At 41.3% G+C, this 22,539-nt stretch overlaps 1 protein-coding gene, 1 non-coding gene and 1 pseudogene across 2 annotated transcripts; 1 reads left to right on the top strand and 2 right to left on the bottom strand.

The window, feature by feature from the left end:
- Positions 1-5,641: 5,641 nt before the first annotated feature.
- LOC148733696 (uncharacterized) lies at positions 5,642-12,252 on the top strand. The gene is made up of 3 exons (XM_088758022.1): positions 5,642-6,755; positions 6,843-8,483; positions 11,939-12,252. The coding sequence occupies exons 1-3, from the start codon at positions 5,642-5,644 to the stop codon at positions 12,250-12,252; spliced, it is 3,069 nt and encodes a 1,022-aa protein (XP_088614148.1).
- A 37-nt stretch (positions 12,253-12,289) lies between these two features.
- On the bottom strand, positions 12,290-14,634 carry LOC148733695 (uncharacterized; annotated as a pseudogene).
- An 838-nt stretch (positions 14,635-15,472) lies between these two features.
- On the bottom strand, positions 15,473-15,545 carry Trnat-cgu (transfer RNA threonine (anticodon CGU)). The gene has a single exon. It is a non-coding gene; the product is annotated as a tRNA-Thr (tRNA).
- Between the last annotated feature and the right edge of the window lie 6,994 nt (positions 15,546-22,539).

The raw sequence follows: 22,539 nt of genomic DNA, 5'->3' as shown, positions 1-22,539 counted from the left end.
TGTTTGATCATGATTCCCAGACACTTGTACACAGGACAATACCTATCTGCGTAAATCTTCTCCCATCTAATAATGTGAGAAGCTTACAGCTTCAAATGTAGAACAACGTTACAAGTAAAAACACAATAAAATGACAAGTATACAAAGTGTTCCTACACCAATCAAGATGTAAAAAATTGCGGATAAGCTTTAAAAGCTTACCTGATGAAGCCTGAAAAACAATGTCATCAGATTGCTTAATGAAAAAGAGGAGGAAGTAAATTCAGCGGGGAAAAAATCCACCACAAGCATTCAAGTACAATTTAAGGTTCCCAGACAAATAGTACTGAATATGAAGGAAGAGTGCTCGTGTCTATGGTAAAGACGCGTGCCCTTGCCGCCTGTCACGTAATCCTTACAGAACATTTAGATCAGCGGAGGGCAGTTACAACGGCTGCGGCTTTTGAAGCGAATACACAATCCATGTTCCTGCACTAATTAAGATGTTAAAAAATTACAGACCACTGATTAGATAAGCTTTGAAGGGTTATTCGAGGAAGCCTGTAAAATGTCAACAGATCAGTAAATGAAAAAGAGGTGGAGGGTGAATACAGGGAAAAATTCCCAATAGTATTCAAGAAAAATTCAACGTTCCAAACAAAAATAACTTAATATAGAGGAAGAGTGCCACTGTTTCTGGTAAAGACGCTTGCTCTTGCAATATTGTGGCAAAGGGCCTGTGGGTCTGCTTGTCACGCAATCCTTACTGAACATTTGGAGACAGCAGAGGGAGTTCACGCAGCGAATACACAATCAATATTCGGCGCTGATGTATGGTATGTACAAATTTATAAACAATACACAAATTAAAGTGTAAATAGGGCAAAAAAGTTTTCCTATGGTTTGTATCCGTTCTCGGCCGCTTCGAACTGGACGATGTTACATTTTGGCTTGTTTTGTTTTTGGAAAATAACCGCCAAAATTCTAAATCTCAGTTAACCTGAGCAGCAAAAACGACAAATGTTGATCAAAGTTAACTTTTTATTCAAAATGGTAACGATATTTCGCTCCCAAAGCGGCCTCTTGTCTTTTCCACGTGCCCATTGTTGATTTTTCACCTTCAATTGCGTGACAAGGAATGGCGCGTTTTGACCTCTGAGTCACTTTTTGTTTGAGGTCCTACAATTTCGTAGTTTAAGTAGCCCAAACATTTTATTGGAGTTATTTGAAGAAGAAACCTTGTTCTTTCGCTGGATTAACTTGATATAACCCCATACCATATACCAAGGTGCGATTTTACCCTCTCAATTTTGCCATTTTTTTGTCCGCCAAAATGAGTGAAATATTGGGAAAAACCAAAAACTCCCCAAAACTTTAGATTGCAACGGAATCGAACAAAGAACACTTAAGACTGTTTGTAAATACGTGCTCTTTCGACGAGGAAAATGTTTGGTCACATTTACTGTTTTGTTTATTTTTAAGCGACGTTCAAATAATTGTTTTCTAAACCTCGTGAAGTTGAAGTGAGAGCCACAAAACCGATTTTGTTGCCGTTCGCGAAAAATAAAAATGCAATTGAACTCAAAATATTTTTTTATTCGGGCTTTCCGAAGGAAACGCCCAAGGTATAACTTCGGCTGTGTTTTTTTCTTTTTTTTTTTCTTTTTTGCGTTCAGTCACAAAACTCAGTTCCACTACAGCGCATGAGTACAATGTGAGCGCATGCGTTTGAAGCAAGAAAGCAAATGGCTGCCTTCGTGGACGATTTCTTGCTTGATACATATATCTTATTAGACGTTTTGTTGTGTAGTATCGCTGAGTATTTTTACGAGTTGTGCCGTATTTTGACGAGCCCGTAGGGCGAGTCAAAATACAAGTAACGAGTAAAAATACTCAGCGATACCATAGAACAAAACGTCTAATAAGTTATGTATTATCCAAATCGCCAAACTGTTATTTCAGTGCGGGCGAATTTCGCGGATATCTATTTACGGGGAGTGCGTGACAGAAGTATGCGAAGTGGAACGGAATTGGCGCGTTGTTGTGTTGCTGTTTCTATTTTCTTCATTAGATGAAAAATTTTCTGGTCGTCAAGCTGTTTTTCTTCGTTCGATTCATCAAATGAACTTGGATCTATATTTGCCAGCCATTCTGACTCTTCGTCGTCGGAAATATGATTGAAATTGTCCGCCACTTTTTTTTCCCGCAACTACAATCCAATTTTTCGCTTGCGCGATGCGAGAAAACCAGTTTAACCGGTATTACAATAGACAAGTACAAATACCGCGTGATATTTGTACTCGTCTATGGCATTATCGTACTCGTCTAGGTGTATGTACCCGAAAGAAATTCGATGGCTATTACACTCAATGTATATACAAAGTCACACACCGCTCGCGGTAGAACTGCACTGGAAACTTGTGGAGCGATTTGGGAACGGGTCGTTCCGCGAACTTTACGACAGATCAATTTACGGGCGATCCTTTACGAGTGAACCTTTCATCGAGAAATATCAAGCAAAACCTGCTGTTTTAAATGAGTTATGTCATATTATGTTTACATGTAAACACAACCGTGTATTTAGACGTGATCCATCCTCGGAGACCCAGGGGCTGAGTTGATTTCAAGTTAGGGCGGAGGAGCCCCTGGGGACATTGTCTTACAAGACTAGTTCTAAACGGTCGCAGTCATTCTGGCATCCGATTGGTGCCAGAAAATCTTTGTGTTTTTCTGCCCAATCAGAGTGAAGCGTGCTTTGGAATCCTTTCGTGTGTTTTAACACAGACTAGTTAATCTCTATGTTTATTTGGGCTGTGTGACGAAGCTTTGCTCGAGGTGAAAATTTTCAATCTCGGTACACAACGTAAGAGAAATCGATCAGATTATCCGCGAAAATCTTACCGGAAATTATACTAAATACTTTCGCAGGTATCACAAGAGAACGTGTTTGAAAGTTTGCGAGGTTCGTATAAAACATAATGGTTGCAAGCGTTAATATGTCGCTTAAACGTTAGACGAGATGTAAGCTTAAATATTTCTAGATTTTTTGTATCATTTGCTGTTACTGAAACTTTGCCAATCCCGCGAAGTTATTTCGTCGCACGGGCCACGCAGGTATGTCGAGCAACTGGTGCAAAGCTGACATTTACAATAAAGCTAACCCGCCATTTCCATCCAATATTTCTTGGTCTTTGGTTTTTATTTTCCCCAATGAAAGCAGTATCGATTCCCATAATCCAAGGTGTTAAACTTGGTCTTCAACAATCGACAAAAGAGGTGAAATGACAATGATCAAGGGACTAGAAGAGAATCCGTGGCCTTTCGAGCTCAAGAATTTGAACACTCCAGGCAGCAGTTGAAAGATTAAGCTCTTTCTAAACCCCGTCGGTATCTGTCCCAAAATATCTCTGCTTCCCACGATGTTGTCGATAATAAGTTTTTGTTTAGATTTTAAATCGTTAACCGGGAACACCGCTAAGCTTTCTCTAAACGCTTGCTGGAGGTCGTCCACGAATTGTGAAAGAATTTACCACAAAGCGAAGATTAGAATTTGGCGCGCACAGAAAGCTGCGTAAGCGTAAGCCCCAGTCGCTCGACATACCTGCGTGGCCCGTGCGACGAAATAACTTCACGGGATTGGCAAAGTTTCAGTAACAGCAAATCATACAAAAAATCTAGAAAGATTCAAGCTTACACCACGTTTAACGTTTAAAGCGACATATTAAAGCCTGCAACCATTGTGTTTTATACGAACCTCGCAAACTATTAAACACGTTCTCTAGTGATACCTGCGAAAGTATTCAGCATAATTTCCGGTAAGATTTTTGCGGACAGTCTGATCGATTTCACTTACACTGTGTGCTGAGACTGAAACTTTTCACCTCGAGCAATGCTCCATCGTAAGGCCCAAAATTACATGGCGAGCAACTGAGCTTCTTGTATATATCCGTGTTAAAACACACGAAAGGACTCCAAAGCACACTTCACTCGGATTGGGCAGAAAAGCACAAAGATTTTCTGGCACCAATCAGATGCCAGAACGACTGCGACCGTTTATAACTAGTCTTGCGAGACAATGTCCCCAGGGGCTCTTCCGCCCTAACTTGAAATCGACTCGGCCCCTGGGTCTCCGAGGATGGACGTGATCAAGAACCCAGTAGAATACCAGAAGCTTAATTAACTACTCTGAAACGTCTCAGAAGAAAGGGGTGAAAACTGAAGGAATTGGTTTATGTGCGTATTCGTCCAAGCATACCGAGGTCCTCTTGGCTACGTCGTTATATGAAGGTTACAAGAGGTACAAAGAATATTTGTAAGCTTAAAACGAAGAGGGTAAGATTGAATAAAGTTACAAAACATGAGAAGAAGTATTTGTTGAATTGTTCAGTGTTGGTAGATCAGAGGATAATGAATTTGAAGTATAGAGCAAGGTGGTATTTATCAATGTGTTCTTCTAATAGACCCTTGTGTCTTTATAAGAGTAACACATACGCATCAAACTATTGAAAATTTCAACTGAGTTCAGATGGTGAGAAAAATCCTGGTCCAACTCCAATGTACACTGACCGTAGCAAAACAAGAATGGCACCATATAGCCAAGCCAATGAGTACCCTGCGAGCAGAGTTGGTATTTGGACAAAATTCAGTGCAACAATGTGTTGCAATGAGTTTATGCTCTTTGATTTACAATAACAAACAAGAAATCAATTCTGCTAATGATCTCTTGTCAATACTAGGCATTGGAAGTCGGTTGTATTCAAGTTTGTCTCAGTTAACCAGACAATCATTTTTAATGAGAGATAGAATTACCCACACTTTAAAATGTGTTCAAGACTGAAGAGCCTTTCAATCACTTTTATCCGAAAACTTCAACGATTGTCTTGACAATAGGATATACTGCAGTTGCTATCTATTGTACAGGTAATGTTACTGTCAGGTCAGGTCGCTGTAACCGCAACTTGATTCTGCAACAGGTCAGATCGCTGTAACCGCGGGTAACCTGCTACTGGTACTATGTAACCCAGTACAACCTGTCGCATAGTCGAGTTGTCGGCGACTAAACCGACAGTCCCCCTCCCCAGGCCTGCCTGAGGAGGAGGGTGTGTGGACACCCAGTTAGGATTAAAAACAAGACCTTCAAAGGGCGGATGAGCTCCTCGCGAGCCAACGGCCATCCACTGCAGCAGAACTTGTCCTCCAGTCGTCGAGGTATCCTTGCCATTGGAACCAGGACATGTGATGTCAAGCACAGTGGGAGCTTTGCCATGCAACTTTGTACTCACGTTAAAAATTCACGCACAGCTTCCACTTGGCCAAAAGTCCTACGGCGACTGGTAAGCGGCGACGGGGGCAGGATTATGAGGTCTGGAAGCCTTCAGTTGTGAACCAGCACTTAGGCGGTGGGGGTCAAGTTACAGTCGCTCTCCTCTTGGAGTTGGGAACAGAAGAGTAGTTCGGTAGTCGCCCCCATGTCTGAGCAATCCTCTTTAGGAGCCACTCTGCTCACCCCGCATGGGGAAAGGATTAGAAAAGGTATCCTAAACATAGTCTGTTTCCTTATATTCCCTAGCTGGGTTACCGCACCCAGCGGGTTCACATTTGTTGCGGTCGAAAACAAAGAAAGCAACAACTCCTTTTTGGTACATGGAATGTACGTACTTTGATGGACACTGAAAATAGTGAGAGACCAGAAAGGCGAACTTCCTTCGTTGCTCGTGAGCTTCGCCAGTATAATATTGATATCGCTGCGCTTCAAGAGACCCGTCGCACTAGTGAAGGACAACTGACAGAGAAAGGAGCAGGATATACCTTCTTCTGGAAGGGGAAGGAGGAGAATGAACAGAGAATACATAGCGTGGACTTTGCCGTAAAAAATGAGCTGATTAGGAACCTGGAGGAACTCCCGGTTGGCGTAAGCGAACGCCTGATTACACTTCGTTTGAAGCTAAAATCCAGTCAACAAGCGACAGTAATCTCCGCATATGCACCAACTCTACAGGCTGAACCTGAAGATAAAGAGATATTCTACTCCACTCTTGACTCTGTGTTAACACAGATTCCATCCAGTCACAAGATCATTCTCCCTGGTGACTTCAATGCTCGGGTTGGCAGAGATCACTCTGTATGGGAAAATGTCATTGGGAAGGGAGGGGTAGGCAATGCTAACTCCAATGGGATCCAACTCCTGACCAAATGTGCGGAGCACCAGCTGGTGATAACAAACACCCTCTTCCGCCAAAAGAAAAGGAATAAGACTTCATGGAGACATCCTAGATCACGCCACTGGCATATGATTGACTATGTCATTGTACGTTGCTGTGACAGAAAAGACGTTCTGATCACCAAGACAATGACATCATCTGACGAGTGCTGGACCGATCACAGGCGAGTACAATCCTCTATTTCCTTTGTCATTCGCATAAAGCAGAGAATGACGCCGAAACGGCAGAGGCCCAAGTATAACCTAGGGAAACTTGATCACCCTGAGAAACAAGCTGAGTTCCAGTCCAAATTGACAGCAGCGCTGCTACAAGTTGATGACATCGATGTTGATTGTCTCTGGGAAGGCTTAAAGACTGCTATTAAAACAGCTTGTGACGAAACACTGGGCAGCCAGAAGTGGTGCCATCAGGACTGGTTTGATGACAATGACGCAGAGATAGAGCAGATGATTGCTGAGAAACGTAAAAGATTCTCTGTTTGGCAGAATGAAATCAGTAATGCTATAAAGAAACAGCAATACCACGAAATGAGATCCAAAGTCCAACGCCGGGTCCGTGAGATGGAAAATAATTGGTAGATTCAAAAAGCACAGGAGATTCAAGCTCTATCCGACAGAAATAACAGCAAATCCTTCTTTGCAGCCATCAAAAAGATCTATGGGCCAACATCCCAGGGTGGTAGGCCAGTTGTAGGCAAGGATGGAACCCTTCACAAGGACTTGGCTGGCACTCGTGACAGATGGAAAGAACATTTCTGTGAGTTACTGAATCAGACTCCCTCGGTGAACATTGACGCAATCGCGAATTTGCCTCAACTTTCCGAAAAAAGCCATCTTGACGAGACACCGACTCTAGAGGATATTGCCACAGCTATAGGTGCTATGAAGAAAGGCAAAGCTGCTGGCCCTGATGGTATCCCTGCAGAAGCATACAAGGCTGCTGGTCCACCTCTCATTGAGAAACTGCATGTACTCTTCACGCGAATCTGGGACGAGGAAGTAATTCCCAGCGATCTTCAAGATGCTCTGATTGTCACCATTTTCAATAAAGGCGACAAGGCAAACTGTGAAAACTACCGAGGTATATCCCTGCTTTCCATTGCTGGGAACATCTTTGCTCGCATCCTTGCATGCCGCCTCTTCCCCATTGCCGAGGAGGTCCTTCCAGAGTCTCAGTGTGGTTTCAGACCAGCACGTGGGACTGTGGACATGATTTTCTCGGCACGACAGATTCAGGAAAAGTGCAGGGAACAGCATAAAGACCTCTATATGGCTTTCATTGATCTGACTAAGGCGTTTGACTCCGTACATCGGCCAACACTATGGAAAGTGCTCTCTAAAATTGGATGCCCAGAGAAATACATCAGAATGATCCGTCTGCTGCATGACAACATGTCTGCATCAGTACTTATTGATGGCGAGTCTACCGAAAGTTTTGTAGTGAAGACTGGTGTCAAGCAGGGCTGTGTCATAGCCCCAACACTCTTCTCGATTTTCATCTCCGCCGTGCTACACATGGTGTCGGAGAAATTACCTCGTGGTATAGATATGCAGTTTAGAATGGATGGCAAGCTGTTCAACTTACGGCGACTGAAGGCTAAGAAATTAACCACTCACATGGCTATACTCGAGCTCCAATATGCTGACGACAACGCCCTAGTGACCCACACAGAAGAAGACCTTCAAGTGGCTGTGGATGCCTTCAGTTATGCCTATGATGCGCTTGGCCTCACACTTAATTCTCGGAAGACACAAGTTCTTTTCCAACCATCACCTGATCACACACTTGAGCGAAAACAACCAGAGATCACAGTTGGAGACACACGCCTTAGCTCTTTTGATCATTTCTCGTATCTTGGTAGTTGCCTGTCATGCAGGGCAGATTTGGATGTTAAAACCCAAGTTAGTCTAAAATCAGCTAGTGCTGCCTTCGGTAGCCTCAGAGACAGGGTGTTTAATAATAGAAACCTCTACACCAACACCAAAATAAAGGTTTACAAAGCCATAATATTGCCAACCCTGCTATATGGCTCAGAAGCTTGGACAACCTATAGCCGTCATCTCAAAAGTCTTGAGAGGTATCATCAGCGTTGCCTTCGCCGTATCCTCAACATCAAGTGGCAAGACAGACGAACAAACAACAGTGTTTTGGAAGAGGCTAATGTCACAAGTATTGAGTCCTATCTTATCAAGAACCAACTTCGCTGGGCTGGTCACCTTGTCCGTATGCCTTCATCCAGGCTCCCAAAGAAGATTCTGTATGGTGAACTGTCCAATGGAAGACGTAACCAGGGGGGGGGGGGGGGCAACGAAAACGCTTTAGGGATAGCCTTAAACAAAACCTGAAGCAGTGCAGTATCAACCCCGAGAACTGGGAACAATTGGCCAATGACCGGCCTAGCTGGAGAAGTGCTATCCACACTGGTGTGGCACATAGTGAGCAACGGAGGAGGGAGCACTGTGAGAGTCTCCGCTTGGCGAGAAAAGAGAGACAACAAAATGCCAGCGTAGTTGCAACCTCCACTGATTTCAGATGTCCAGTCTGTCAGAGAATTTCCTCTTCCCGAATCGGACTGTATAGTCACCAGCGAACTCATGTAAACTAATTTAATTTAATTTAATTCAATTTAATCACTGCCAAGTGGACATCTTACTCGTTACGAGGGATTGCCAACACAATGTGGGCTTGAAAATGTTCGATTCTCGTACAAGGGATGTTTATTGCAGAAGCCCTCCTCAAGGTACATGTGTGCTACTTGAAGTATTATCACTGAATAGCTTGGTACATTATTTTCAGAGTATACATAACAATGCTATATTTGAGGTGAAAGGGGTTAAAATTAACAAAGTTCAAAATAGTACCCTTTTTCAGAGTCATGCCTGTGAAACCAAAAAGTTTAATGTGAGTTGTGCTGTGGCTGTCTATTCACTCTGCTACTCTGTAATAAAATCATGTAGTTATTGGAATTCAAACACTTTATCTAATGCTATTCAGTATGGCAAAGGATTAAAGGAAAATTCATCTCAAACAAGTATTTACCATCAGATGATTTGCCAAAAACTGTTGATGTTTGTGGAACAGAAGTAAGTTTAGATCTTAAAAGTGATTACAGAGAAGGAATATTGTCTGATTCAGTTGACAGCAAATCAGTTCTTGAAAATATTGTAAGAAATAATGGTGAAAGCACAGGGTTTTTGATGTGGTTTTCAGTTTTTTGTATGACATGTATTTTTAAACCCACTAAAAGGTCAAAATATATGTATTCCCTCTTGGTATTTAATGAAAGTCAAATGCCACTAATAATATATACTAAAACTGTTAATAACACTGCTTCTCTTGTTGCGGCCATCAACAATATTCAATATTCAGATATTTTTCTATTTAAAACAATATGAACTACTGAACAGTAATATTGCTTCAATCTACTGATAACTGACAACTTCCTCTTGGTGATTATTTGGCAACAAACTATGACTCGGTACAGTACCAATAATAGACGAAACATTCCCTTCTCCTTCCAGTTAAAGGCAAATACATTACCTACTCAAGGTTTGTAAAAGCCTTGAAGTTGCTTGAATCTAAAAATAAAAAAAAATTGAAGGCCGTGAAAGTACTTGAATTTGAGGACCTGGGCTTGATTTTTGGAATGCTTTTTCTAGTAACCAATTTTCAAGTTGAAAATTACAGTTGATTTTAAAAAATTTCAAGTTGATTTTAAAATTGCTTATGCAAACCTTTCCAAAAGTGGTCCTTTAATTTTCTAAAACTTGACCCTCAAAGTCATTGAAAAGTCCTTGAATTTCAACCTTTGGAATCTGTAGTAACCTACTCCTATATGTAATATATTATTTTGATTGTTACTAGTAGAGTGTTACTAGTACCATAACAACATTCATTACTTTCCAGAAAACAAAAATAAACACAAGTAGACTTATATATGACCGGCAACGACGAAATTGCGTGATGACAGTAACAATGGCAATATAGACCACTTTCATAAATGGCTGCCGGATTAATATTCTTTTGGTTAAATTTAGATAAATTAGCCCTACCGGCCTCGCTTGAGATAACGTATTCTTTTGAATTTTGTACTGGAGACGAGGCCAGAAGGGCTAATTTAAATTCAAACAAAAGAATATTAATCCGGCAGCCAGTTATGAAAGTGGTATATTGCAGTCCCCTAAAGATAACTCCAGATGTGCGGTGTTGAAAGCCCGAAAACCCGAGTTCACGCAGTTGTGCGTCTAGTCTAGAAATAGTTCATCCAGATCTATATTCTTGCAAAGTTTGGGGATTTTCGATTTTTTAATATCGCACACCTCCGGGCGATATTTACGGACGGCTGCTCTTAAATAACACTTGATTACTAAGGAAGCCATACGAAGACTGTCGTGCGTAATCGCTGAAACGGTTTTATTCGGTAAAACAGTCGAACAAGCAGAACCTTAGGCAGGGGTCGCACTTACGCTTTTGGTGTTTACATTGGACATAAAATCAGTCATCGTGGCTTGCGACAAGTGCGACCCTTTTGTAGCAACCAGACATAACTATGTCCAAGGCACCTAAAGATCAAAAAAGCCGATGTCCTGCCTCGAGGCAGGCCATATCTCGTCTTATCGCCTTAAAATAACAATTTTTGTTTTTCTTCTGTCGCAACGTCGATCAAATCTGAAATACTAGCAAAGATTTGGATTTTCGCAATTCTGCAAAGACAACACGTGTGCACAGCTAGCTATCGGTTCAATATTTCAGTCACAGGTTTCCTCGACACACGTTTTATGTGGTCCCTATTGCGAATTTCAACCCATACCAATTTACAAATTTTTACTATTCACCTGATTATTTTCAGTGTGGGAATGACTTGTTTTCACCCTTTGGCTCCCAGATATTTCCCCATTTTTTCGCATCCGTCGACGTCGGTTTAAAGCGGCAAGAGCCAACATTTGCCATTGGCGAGTGTTGAACAATGCGTACAAATCAATTAGGTTTTGTACATTGACCAAATTAAAGAGAGAATGAAGAAATGTCGCTAATAAAACTAGCACCCGCTTCATGTCTACAAAGTTTTATTTGGTGCTCTTTTCACGCGTGAAATATTAAGAGTTGACAGTCTGGTTTCAAATATCATTTATGTCGCACAAGTGCGACCTCCATGACTCCCGTGGTGTAAATATCGCGACATATTTGTAGGACAACTTATGACGCGACATAAAAAAAATAAGGCCAAAGTGCGACCCCTGCCTTAGCCTCCATATAGTTCAATAGCCTCCTTGCACTGAGAAGTCACGTGATCTTTTCCGCCATGTGGAGGGCAAACAAATCGGTTGCTACGGGAAACAATGGCTGCCTCGTGAGACGACGAAAGGTGACTGACGCAAATATTTGCTCTACTTGCTGCTTTGTTTCGGAACAAAACGATCTTTATCCACTAGGAACTCTCAAAAAGAGCGACTGTAATAGTTGCAGACCTACTGATGTATTTGATTTGTCGGAAAGCTCCATATTTGCTCGTGTTTTCGCGTTCGTATAATCCGCACTTTGCGAACTGGTATGTCTATCTTTTTATTTAACTCCCTTTCAACGCCGGTTTTGTCTATTTTTTAAGTTGATATTGTTAGGCGATGATAGTCGAGTCAATGTAGTTTCCAGAATGGTAGCGAATAAAACATTTCTGAGTGAAGGTGAGAAAAAATAAGTTTGTTTACTTGTATCCTCACTATATACTGGTTCTATTTCAGATAAAGAGATCACAGAGTGTTGTGGAATTTTAGATCTTTTGGAGCCTAATAATAGTGTGATGGCTGATAAGGGTTTTAATATTGATGATCTGTTATGTAGTAAAAGGGTAAAGCTAAACCTTCCACCATATCTTTTAAATCGTGCACAGTTTTCACCAGAGGAAGTCAAAGAAACAAAAATCATAGCCAAAGTCCGGATTCATGTGGAGAGGGCCATACGCCGAATAAAGAATATCATCTTTTCGACAATGAAATTCCTTTGTCACTTTTGGGCACTGTTAATCAGATGTGGACAGGGGCATGTTTGCACGTAAATTTTCAGGGACCATTAATTTTGAAAAATAATCTCTCTTAGCAAGTGCCACAGGGTGTTATAAGATCATCACTGATGTAACACAAAAAGTCACACCAATCCAGGCCAGAAGTACCTTATTGGCATTGTACTTGTAAATAATATGCATATTGCTTGTTTAGGGTTAATTCATTTGAAATGGGGTCATTCTTAAGGTAAGCCAGATCATCTAAGCTGGTCGTTCCTTTCTGGACAACCTTTGTCTCAAAGAAGCCATAGGGACTTGATGAACTATTTTGAGCTGCCTCAATATCTTAAACCTTCCTGTCTGGAAAACTTCCAAGCCAGGGGCATTTTAGATTTATTACCAGACCACTTGAGTACAAGTTTACCATCCCTTTCTTTGCTTCAATGGCATATATGGATGCTGCTCTACCCCCCATTTCTATAGCTGGTTCATAGCAGCTGTCTGTACAAGTCTAGATGGCTGAAGTTGTTTGACAAGAGTATCAAAATTAGAAATTCTCTTTGCCACTGTTCCTAACTTGCTTGCAGTGATTCTTTTTTTTGTTAATGAATGCCAAAGGTCACTTTCATGCTGTTCTCTCATTTTTTCTTCTAAAGCATGTACCATCTCTAAAGTGACTGGCAGTGACTCTAACTTTGCTGATTTGTTGCTGTTCAAACAAATTGACTCATTGTTCTTAAACCTTTAACCTGCATTAGGAAGGGGTAGCTTGGGGAATGAGGTGTGAGCAGAACCATTTATGACATATTATTCTGTGAGCCTTCGCATCGTTGGTAAGATATTACAGACCCCTTTGGCACTATTCCAAATTTGGTTCGTACAGAAGTAAGATGTGAGCTTGCAAAGTTTTCCAGATCTGCTAACAAACTCCACAGCAAAGGCTCAGGATTTAGATTTTTGAGTTTAGCTTTTTGACCAGGGCCCAGAATATGATACTGGGATGGAGGTGAGTACAGAGTGGTTTTAATGAATTTATTATAGTTTGCACCCTCCTGAGGCATCTTCACCATCAAGGTGTCCACACGTTGAGGATTTATGTGTTTCCCTCTGGGACCATTCTATTGCTGCGCCATCATAGTATATGTCAGATCATCAGGTAAGCTCTTTAGCCCAAGTTGCTTAAAGTGTGACAAGTAAGAAAAAAGGCCCACAACATGGTGACAAATCCCTCCAACACCTGCTACACAAGAGCACTCTCCAGACACTGTTGTTTGATCCATACCAATTATCACTTGAAGGGAATGTGGTGTTTCATTTTCCTTCATCGATCTGTAGCATCTGGCCAAAATAAATGCCTCCGAGTCACTATATGTAACTGAAATTTGTAAAATTAATTTGGATCAGTCTTTAGCACTTTTTAAGGAATGGTTTCATAATATGAAAGGCGAAAACATCAGCAACTTTCAGGAGACTACACCAATTTATTTACCAGTGCACTTACTTTTGATGTTATGGAGATATCCTGGTTCTGCAAAATATTTGTAAACTTTTGCAGTGTTTTCATATCCCGTTGAACGTGTTGCATATTTCTCTACATCGATGAAGGTTATACTCGGTAAACGTGAGGGTCCACTTTTGGATTACTGAGAAATTCAGTCCAATCAAACAAAGCTAAATAGCGTCAACCTTCGGTAAGTTTCGCATTTTGTAGACATGCAAGTAGACTACAATTCTTGACAATCTTTACCTAACCCAAAGAAAGAGCAGAACTCTTGCGAAAAATCGAATAAATGAATGAATCAATCAATCAGTTGATAGGATTAAGCTTAAATAAACTTTCGCCTGTCATTCGTTTGTTCCCGACGCGTTAGAAGTAAAAGTGAATACAAATGCTCGATCACAGAAGCTCTTTGGACATAATGCAAATTTGACGAGTGGACAAAGATCGTTTTGTATAGGTAATCACATGATTTCAAGTGCAATTTGGAATAAATAAGCACGAGTAAATTTTTTCAAAGACTAACAAAATTGCATGAGCCCGTAGGGCGAGTGCAATTTGTGGTTTTTGAAAAAATTTACAAGTGCTTATTTATTCCAAATTGCACGAGAAAATCATGTGATTATCTATTAATAATATACATGAAAAAATACGAGGTAGCTTCTCATAACTACGCAGAAGAAAAGCGCGCGCATCACGTGCAAAAATGACATTGACCTTGACATTGACCAATCATTCTGACCAATCAGAATGTCTGGTTTGTTTCTTTCTTTGCGCTGAATTAACTCTCTTCTGCACTGAATTAACTGAAAACTGCATTCATCCTAACCAATCAGAACTGAGAAATTTTTTCATGTATATTATTAGTTCCAAAATAAAGAAGCTAATAGTGCAAACATTTGTGTAACTGACCTTTCGTGACCCCACGAAGCAGCCATAGTTTCCCGTAGCAACCGATTTGTTTGCCCTCCAACATGGCGGAGAAGATCACGTGACTTCTTAGTGCAAGGAGCCTATTCATCTTTTAGGCGATAGATTTCACGTGTAGTATCACGTGACCTTTTTACGTAAACAAACCGCGAAAGTTCGAACATCCGGTCTCAAAAAATTACTTCACGTGTAGGAAGTACAAGTCACGTTCCCGTTACTATATATTTTTTTATTGCTTTAGTCTCGAAAAGTCGGAAAAAGTCGAAAAGTTCCAGGTTCAAAATGTCCAATCAGAAGAATAAAAGCGACTTTAAACGCCAAGAATGTGGCAGAACTTAAAAGGAACGTGGAGTTTCAGTAAGCGGTTACTTGAATACTTCGCTGGTAGAAATGGCCTCTGCAGTCGAAAGAATGGTTTTGCCAGTGGATCCAAACTTCGAAAAAGATCACACTAATGCTGCAGACAATTTAATAATTCATTCAACAAACATATATGAAATACATATATATGAACTGCGGTTATGAAACGTATATGTGCACGATCCTTCGCAGTAAAGCACTATTTAAGCAATAGTCAAAATCAGACCTGAAAAAAATTCAGGCCTGTACGGGATTCGAACCACTAATCTCTGCGATACTAGTGCAGCGCTCTACCAATTGAGCTAACAAGCCAACTGGGAGCAGGCCATCAAATTAATTCGACATAAACCCGTGGATGATAAATCAAACAACAAACATATATGAAATACATATATATGCACTGCGGTTATGAAACGTATATGCGCACGATCCTTCGCAGTAAAGCACTATTTAAGCAATAGTGAAAATCAGACCTGAAAAAAATTCAGGCCTGTACGGGATTCGAACCACTGACCTCTGCGATACGAGTGCAGCGCTCTACCAATTGAGCTAACAAGCCAACTGGGAGCAGGCCATCAAATTAATTCAAATGATTTTCACTATTGCTTGAATAGTGCTTTACTGCGAAGGATCGTGCACATATACGTTTCATAACCGCAGTTCATATATATGTATTTCATATATGTTTGTTGTTTGATTTATCATCTACGGGTTTATGTCGAATTAATTTGATGGCCTGCTCCCAGTGGGCTTGTTAGCTCAATTGGTAGAGCGCTGCACTAGTATCGCAGAGGTCAGTGGTTCGAATCCCGTACAGGCCTGAATTTTTTTCAGGTCTGATTTTCACTTTTGCTTAAATAGTGCTTTACTGCGAAGGATCGTGCACATATACGTTTCATAACCGCAGCTCATATATATGTATTTCATATATGTTTGTTGTTTGATTTATCATCTAGGGTTTATGTCGAATTAATTTGATGGCATGCTCCCAGTTGGCTTGTGAGCTCAATTGGTAGAGCGCTGCACTCGTATCGCAGAGGTCAGTGGTTCGAATCCCGTACAGGCCTGAATTTTTTTCAGGTCTGATTTTCACTATTGCTTAAATAGTGCTTTACTGCGAAGGATCGTGCACATATACGTTTCATAACCGCAGTTCATATATATGTATTTCATATATGTTTGTTGTTTGATTTATCATCTACGGGTTTATGTCGAATTAATTTGATGGCCTGCTCCCAGTTGGCTTGTTAGCTCAATTGGTAGAGCGCTGCACTAGTATCGCAGAGGTCAGTGGTTCGAATCCCGTACAGGCCTGAATTTTTTTCAGGCCTGATTTTGACTATTGCTTAAATAGTGCTTTACTGCGAAGGATCGTGCACATTTACGTTAATAATTCATGATATGCTAATTTCCAATTCATTTTCCCTAAAGACCGCGAACATCTTCAACCGTAGTTACTAAAAGTTGGAATCACCTGAAACCACCTGAAACCGTCTGAAACAATCTGAAACCATCTGAAACCACCGATGAAACCACCTGAAACCATTTAAACCCCCAAGGAAACCATCTGAAATTACCTGAAAATATCTCGAAACAATTTAAAACGACATGAAAGCACCTAAAAAACTACGAGTAACATGAGAAAATAAGTGTTAGCAATCGAGGGTTCTGTCCTGGTGTACCGGTTCACAAGGGAATTACCATTGTTTTTTCTTTGTTTAGGAGTCATTGGTTAGCTGTTGTGTATTGTTCGGTCTTTTGTAACGGCTCTTGTGAACCGGTACACGAGGACAGAACCCAATCGAGTTTATCCACAGGGAGCCCGGCTTACGGATATCGTATATAATGCCCTACAGTACAGAATAGGCACCACAAACTGGGCTTTAGGCTTTTTTTTTTTTCTCAAAATCTCAACTATCTAGTCAATTTACTTAGGAAGTGGAAGTTAAAGACACCATTCATCAGCTATATTCTGTCATTTGCAGTAAAATACCTTGCAAAAAATCCACATATATTAACTTTTGCAAAAACAGTCAGTGAAATTCTAGGTCACGCTATAAATTCGTCTCTGATTAAAAAGTAACACAATGTTCAAGATTTCCTAAGGAAGTTTGAAAAGCTTCAGGCCTTCCTGGGCTTTTTCATATATAATTTGCATGATCCCGTTGAAAAAACTTCACGTATTTCTTTCGATTTAAAACAGTTTCTTCTTTGCGTTCGCGATCGCATGTTGTTATTGTCACGCAAATGCATTGTCAAGAAATGAATTCGCATATTCCCGTGCAACTCCCAGCCATTCGTAGAGCTAATTGAGTGTGTTTTCAACAAGAACAATGGAATGTTTCCTTGACGACCTGTTTGTGGTGCCTATTTTGTACTGTAGGGCATTACATACGATATCCGTAAGCCGGGCTCCCTGTAGATAAACTCGATTGTTAACACTTATTTTCTCATGTTACCCGTAGTTTTTTAGGTGCTTTCATGTTGTTTTAAATTGTTTCGAGATATTTTCAGGGGGTTTCAGATGGTTTCAGGTGGTTCCATCGGTCGTTTCTGATGGTTTCAGATGGTTTCAGGTGGTTTCAGATGGTTTCAGGTGGTTTCAGATGGTTTCAGGTGGTTTCAGGTGATTCCAACTTTTAGTAACTACGCATCTTCAACTCGTCGCCGCCGTTTAGGTTTTACGACATTTTTAACTAGTATTTAATGTACCGACTCCGCTGATTACGAAAAGCAGGGACCCGCCGCTTACAAGTCATTTGAAGATTATCGCTTATTCAATGATGGTTATGTGGAATCTTTACTAACCGCTCAGTTGAATGAAGAGGGTGTTCATGCATATTGAAAGCGCGGCCTTTCATGAAAATCAAAATAGATGAAGGAAAGGAGTACTACGATCACTGGTTTATTCTTGAGGGTAAAGCTGCAAACCAAGGCAGTGTACTTTAGGCAAGATGTAAGTGTAAAGGTGGTCGAGATGGGGGATGTAAGCACATTGCAGCCGCGATGTACGCCCTGGAAGATTTGTTAAACACTCGTGGTAGCGACACAGTGTAACTAGTGCCCCGCGCATCTGGGTTAAGAGACAGAGTAAATGCTCAAGCGTGCGAAGTAAAGAATTTGGTGATCGAGAAAGGCAAAAAACCCTCCTACAAAAAAGAAAACGTAAACACACGTACTCCCAAACTAATGACTTGTAATTAAGCGTCGAGTCCCTGCTTGTCGTAATCAGTGGAGTCGTAAATTAAATAGATAAAAATGTCGTACAACCCAAATGGCGGCGACGAGTTGAAGTTGTTCGCGGTCTTCAGAGAAAATGAATTAGGAATTAGCATATCAGGAATTATTAAATTGTCTGCAGCATTGGTGTGGTCTTTTTCGAAGTTTGGATCCACTGGAAAAACCATGCTTTCGACTGCAGAGGCGATTTCTACCAGCTAAGTGTTCAAATATCGGATCATTATCAATAGCTGGGAACAGACCGTTATATAAAACTACCATGACATTTTATTCAAAACCCCCTTATGTAAATCATCATCGCTACATAGCGACAATATAGAGGTACAAATATAAAACCCCTGGATGTCAAGCACGGTTCTGACCTTCACGATCGACGATCGACAATCAATATCAACATCTGCGCGCAGACCCCTAGATGTAACATTTTACCATCGCAATAAACAACTGGACACACGTTTAACATGGATGTGACATTTTAAGTTCAATTAATCAATATCAACATCTGGGCACAGAATACGCACTGTATGTAAAGAGTTACGATCAACACAGACCCCTAACCCTAAGATACTAAGATAAGTTGCAACATCTGCCTACAGCTCATCATGTAAGACACATTGATTAAAACCCATGGATGTAAGAAACAACAAACAATATCAACATCTGGGCATAGCCCACTCGTGTAAGACACACTAATATAAACCCCTGAACGTAAGGACCAACGATCAATATCAACATCTGGGCATAGCCCATTCGTGTAAGACACACTGATATAAACCCCTGAACGTAAGGAGCAACGATCAATATCAACATCTGGGCACAGCCCATTCGTGTAAGACACATTGATGTAAACCCTTCAACGTAAGGAACAACGATCAATATCAACATCTGGGCAGATTCTTTCAAAAAAGCACACTGATATAAACCCCTGAATGTAAGACCCCTGATTGTAAGAACCCCTGATTGTAAGAACCCCTGACTGTAAGAACCGTTGATTGTAAGAACCCCTGACTGTAAGAACCCCTGATTGTACGAACCCCTGACTGTAAGATTCCTGATTGTAAGAACCCCTGATTGTAAGAACCCCTGATTATAAGAACCCCTGATTTTAAGACCCCTGATTGTAAGAACCCCTGACTGTAAGACCCCTGATTGTAAGAACCCCTGATTGTAAGAACCACTGACTGTAAGACCGCTGATTATAAGAACCCCTGATTGTAAGAACCCCTGATTGCAAGAACCCCTGACTGTAAGACCCCTGATTGTAAGAGCCCCTGATTGTAAGAACTCCTGAATGTAAGAACCCATGATTGTAAGAACCCCTGATTGTAAGAACCGCTGACTGTAAGACCCCTGATTGTAAGAACCCCTGATTGTAAGAAACACTGACTGTAAGAACGCTGATTGTAAGAACCCCTGATTGTAAGAACTCCTGATTGTAAGAACCCCTGACTGTAAGACCCCTGATTGTAAGAACCCTTGATTGTAAGAACCACTGACTGTAAGACCGCTGATTGTAAGAACCCCTGATTGTAAGACCCCCTGATTGTAAGAACCCCAGACTGTAAGACCCCTGATTGTAAGAACCCCTGATTGTAAGACCCCTGATTGTAAGAAACCCTGATTGTAAGAACCCCTGACTGTAAGACCCCTGATTGTAAGAAACCCTGATTGTAAGAACCCCTGACTGTAAGACTCCTGATTGTAAGAACCCCTGATTGTAAGAACCCCTGATTGTAAGAACCCCTGATTTTACGACCCCTGATTGTAAGAACCCCTGACTGTAAGACCCCTGATTCTAAGAACCCCTGATGGTAAGAACCCCTGACTGTAAGACCCCTGACTGTAAGAACCCCTGATTGTAAGAACCCCTGACTGTAAGACCCCTGATTGTAAGAACCCCTGATTGTAAGAACCCCTAAATGTAAGATTTCCTGACTGTAAGAACCGCTGACTGTAAGAACCCCTGACTGTAAGAACCCCTGATTGTAAGACCCCTGTTTGTAAAAACCCCTGATTGTAAGAGCCCCTGACTGTAAGACCCCTGTTGGTACGAACCCCTGATTGTAAGAACCCCTGACTGTAAGACCCCTGATTGTAAGAACCCCTGATTGTAAGAACCCCTGACTGTAAGACCCCTGTTTGTAAGAACCGCTGATTGTAAGAACCCCTGACTGTAAGACCCCTGATTGTAAGAACCCCTGATTGTAAGAACCCCTGATTGTAAGAACCCCTGACTGTAAGACCCCTGTTTGTAAGAACCCCTGATCGTAAGAACCCCTGACTGTAAGACCCCTGATTGTAAGAACCCCTGAGTGTAAAAACCCCTGACTGTAAGACCCCTGATTGTAAGAACCCCTGATTGTAAGAACCCCTGACTGTAAGACCCCTGTTTGTAAGAACCCCTGATTGTAAGAACCCCTGATTGTAAGACCCCTGACTGTAAGAACCCCTGATTGTAAGAACCCCTGATTGTAAGAACCCCTGACTGTAAGACCCCTGTTTGTAAGAACCCCTGATTGTAAGAACCCCTTACTGTAAGACCCCTGATTGTAAGAACCCCTGATTGTAAGAACCCCTGACTGTAAGACCCCTGATTGTAAGAACCCCTGATCGTAAGAACCCCTGACTGTAAGACCCCTGATTGTAAGAACCAATGATCGTAAGAACCCCTGACTGTAAGACCCCTGTTTGTAAGAACCCCAGATCGTAAGAACCCCTGACTGTAAGACCCCTGTTTGTAAGAACCGCTGATCGTAAGAACCCCTGACTGTAAGACCCCTGATTGTAAGACCCCTGTTTGTAAGAACCCCTGATTGTAAGAACCCCTGACTGTAAGAACCCCTGACTGTAAGACCCCTGTTTGTAAGAACCCCTGATTGTAAGACCCCTGTTTGTAAGAACCCCTGACTGTAAGACCCCTGTTTGTAAGAACCCCTGATTGTAAGACCCCTGATTGTAAGAACCCCTGACTGTAAGACCCCTGATTGTAAGAACCCCTGATTGTAAGACCCTTGACTGTAAGAACCCCTGACTGTAAGACCCCTGATTGTAAGAACCCCTGACTGTAAGACCCCTGATTGTAAGAACCCCTGACTGCAAGACCCTGATTGTAAGAGCCCCTGACTGTAAGACTCCTGATTGTAAGAACCCCTGATTATAAGACTCCTAAATGTAAGGCAATCCCTGAGTGGAAGGCTTTGATCTGGTTGTAAAGTATGAATTTGAAGCTCGAACATAAATCAGAAATTTACAACTCTTTTATGATCTGTATTAAGACCCTTGAAGATGTGAATCAAACATAAAACCCTGAAAGTATGGTAGACATTTTAGGACCAATGGGCTGAATACAATCACTTTTGATGTATTTGTTGAGAGGTCAAGGTTTAGGGTTAACAATAGTTCAAAATGTATATGAAAATGTTGCATATTCGAATCCATTGTTTGTAATATTGAAAAGCACAGAAACCCATTTGGGATCATAACTATCGTAGTTATTCAAAGTTGGAATCACCTGAAACCACCTGAAACCACCTGAAACCCCCATGGAAACCATCTGAAACTACCTGAAACCACTCAAGAAGCCATCTAAAGCCACGTGAATTAAACATTATCGCAAATCGGTATCTTAATTTTCAGCATGACGCAAAGCTTCTGTATTGCTAATTTACTCTACTTTACGTCTATTTTTATCTGTTATCTCACTGTCCCTGACAATGAAATTAGTTTCAGTTTCGCGACGCATTCCAAGATCTCGTTTGATAACAAAGGGAAGAGAGATAAATCTTGTAATTACACACTGTGTACACGTTTTTCGAGCTGCGCGGTCTGCGGTCTGCGTTTTTGAGGTCTGTGTTAACGAGACACCTGAGTTGCTTTGTACGATTGTACCAAAAATGATTTCATATAGTAGAAGTACTTTAACGTTAAAATAGATATTCCGAGATCTCGTCTGATAACATCAACGACAAAAGAGAGATAGATAAATCTGGTAATTACACACCGTATACACAAAGGAAAACTGATTGCGCACACGTCGACTGACTCAAAAGGCACACACATAACCTATGCAAGACTGGTACGGCTCGACAGTGGAGGGTCGTAACTGCGATATGTTCAATAAGAATTCAACTCCAATGTTTACATAGCAGTTTCGCTTACGCATTCCGTGATCTCGTTTGACAACAAAGGGAAGAGAGATAAATCTGGTAATTACACACTGTGTGGACCTTTTTCGAGGCGTGGCTATTCGAGGTGTGCGGTTTGCGGTGTGCGGTTTGCGGTCTGCGGTTTGCGGTCTGCGGTCTGCGTTCATG

Source organism: Stylophora pistillata, chromosome 4 (assembly GCF_964205215.1).
Source record: "Stylophora pistillata chromosome 4, jaStyPist1.2, whole genome shotgun sequence".
Taxonomy (NCBI): domain Eukaryota; kingdom Metazoa; phylum Cnidaria; class Anthozoa; order Scleractinia; family Pocilloporidae; genus Stylophora; species Stylophora pistillata.
Note: the sequence above shows the minus strand (reverse complement) of the source record. Positions and strands in the feature narration are given on the sequence as shown.

Coding starts and splice junctions, on each gene's coding strand:
- LOC148733696 (XM_088758022.1), top strand. CDS start 5,642: ATGGACACTGAAAATAGTGAGAGACCAGAAAGGCGAACTTCCTTCGTT. Junction 6,756..6,842: donor CAAAGTCCAACGCCGGGTCC/GTGAGATGGAAA, acceptor CCTTCTTTGCAG/CCATCAAAAAGATCTATGGG. Junction 8,484..11,938: donor TGAACTGTCCAATGGAAGAC/GTAACCAGGGGG, acceptor GTTCTATTTCAG/ATAAAGAGATCACAGAGTGT.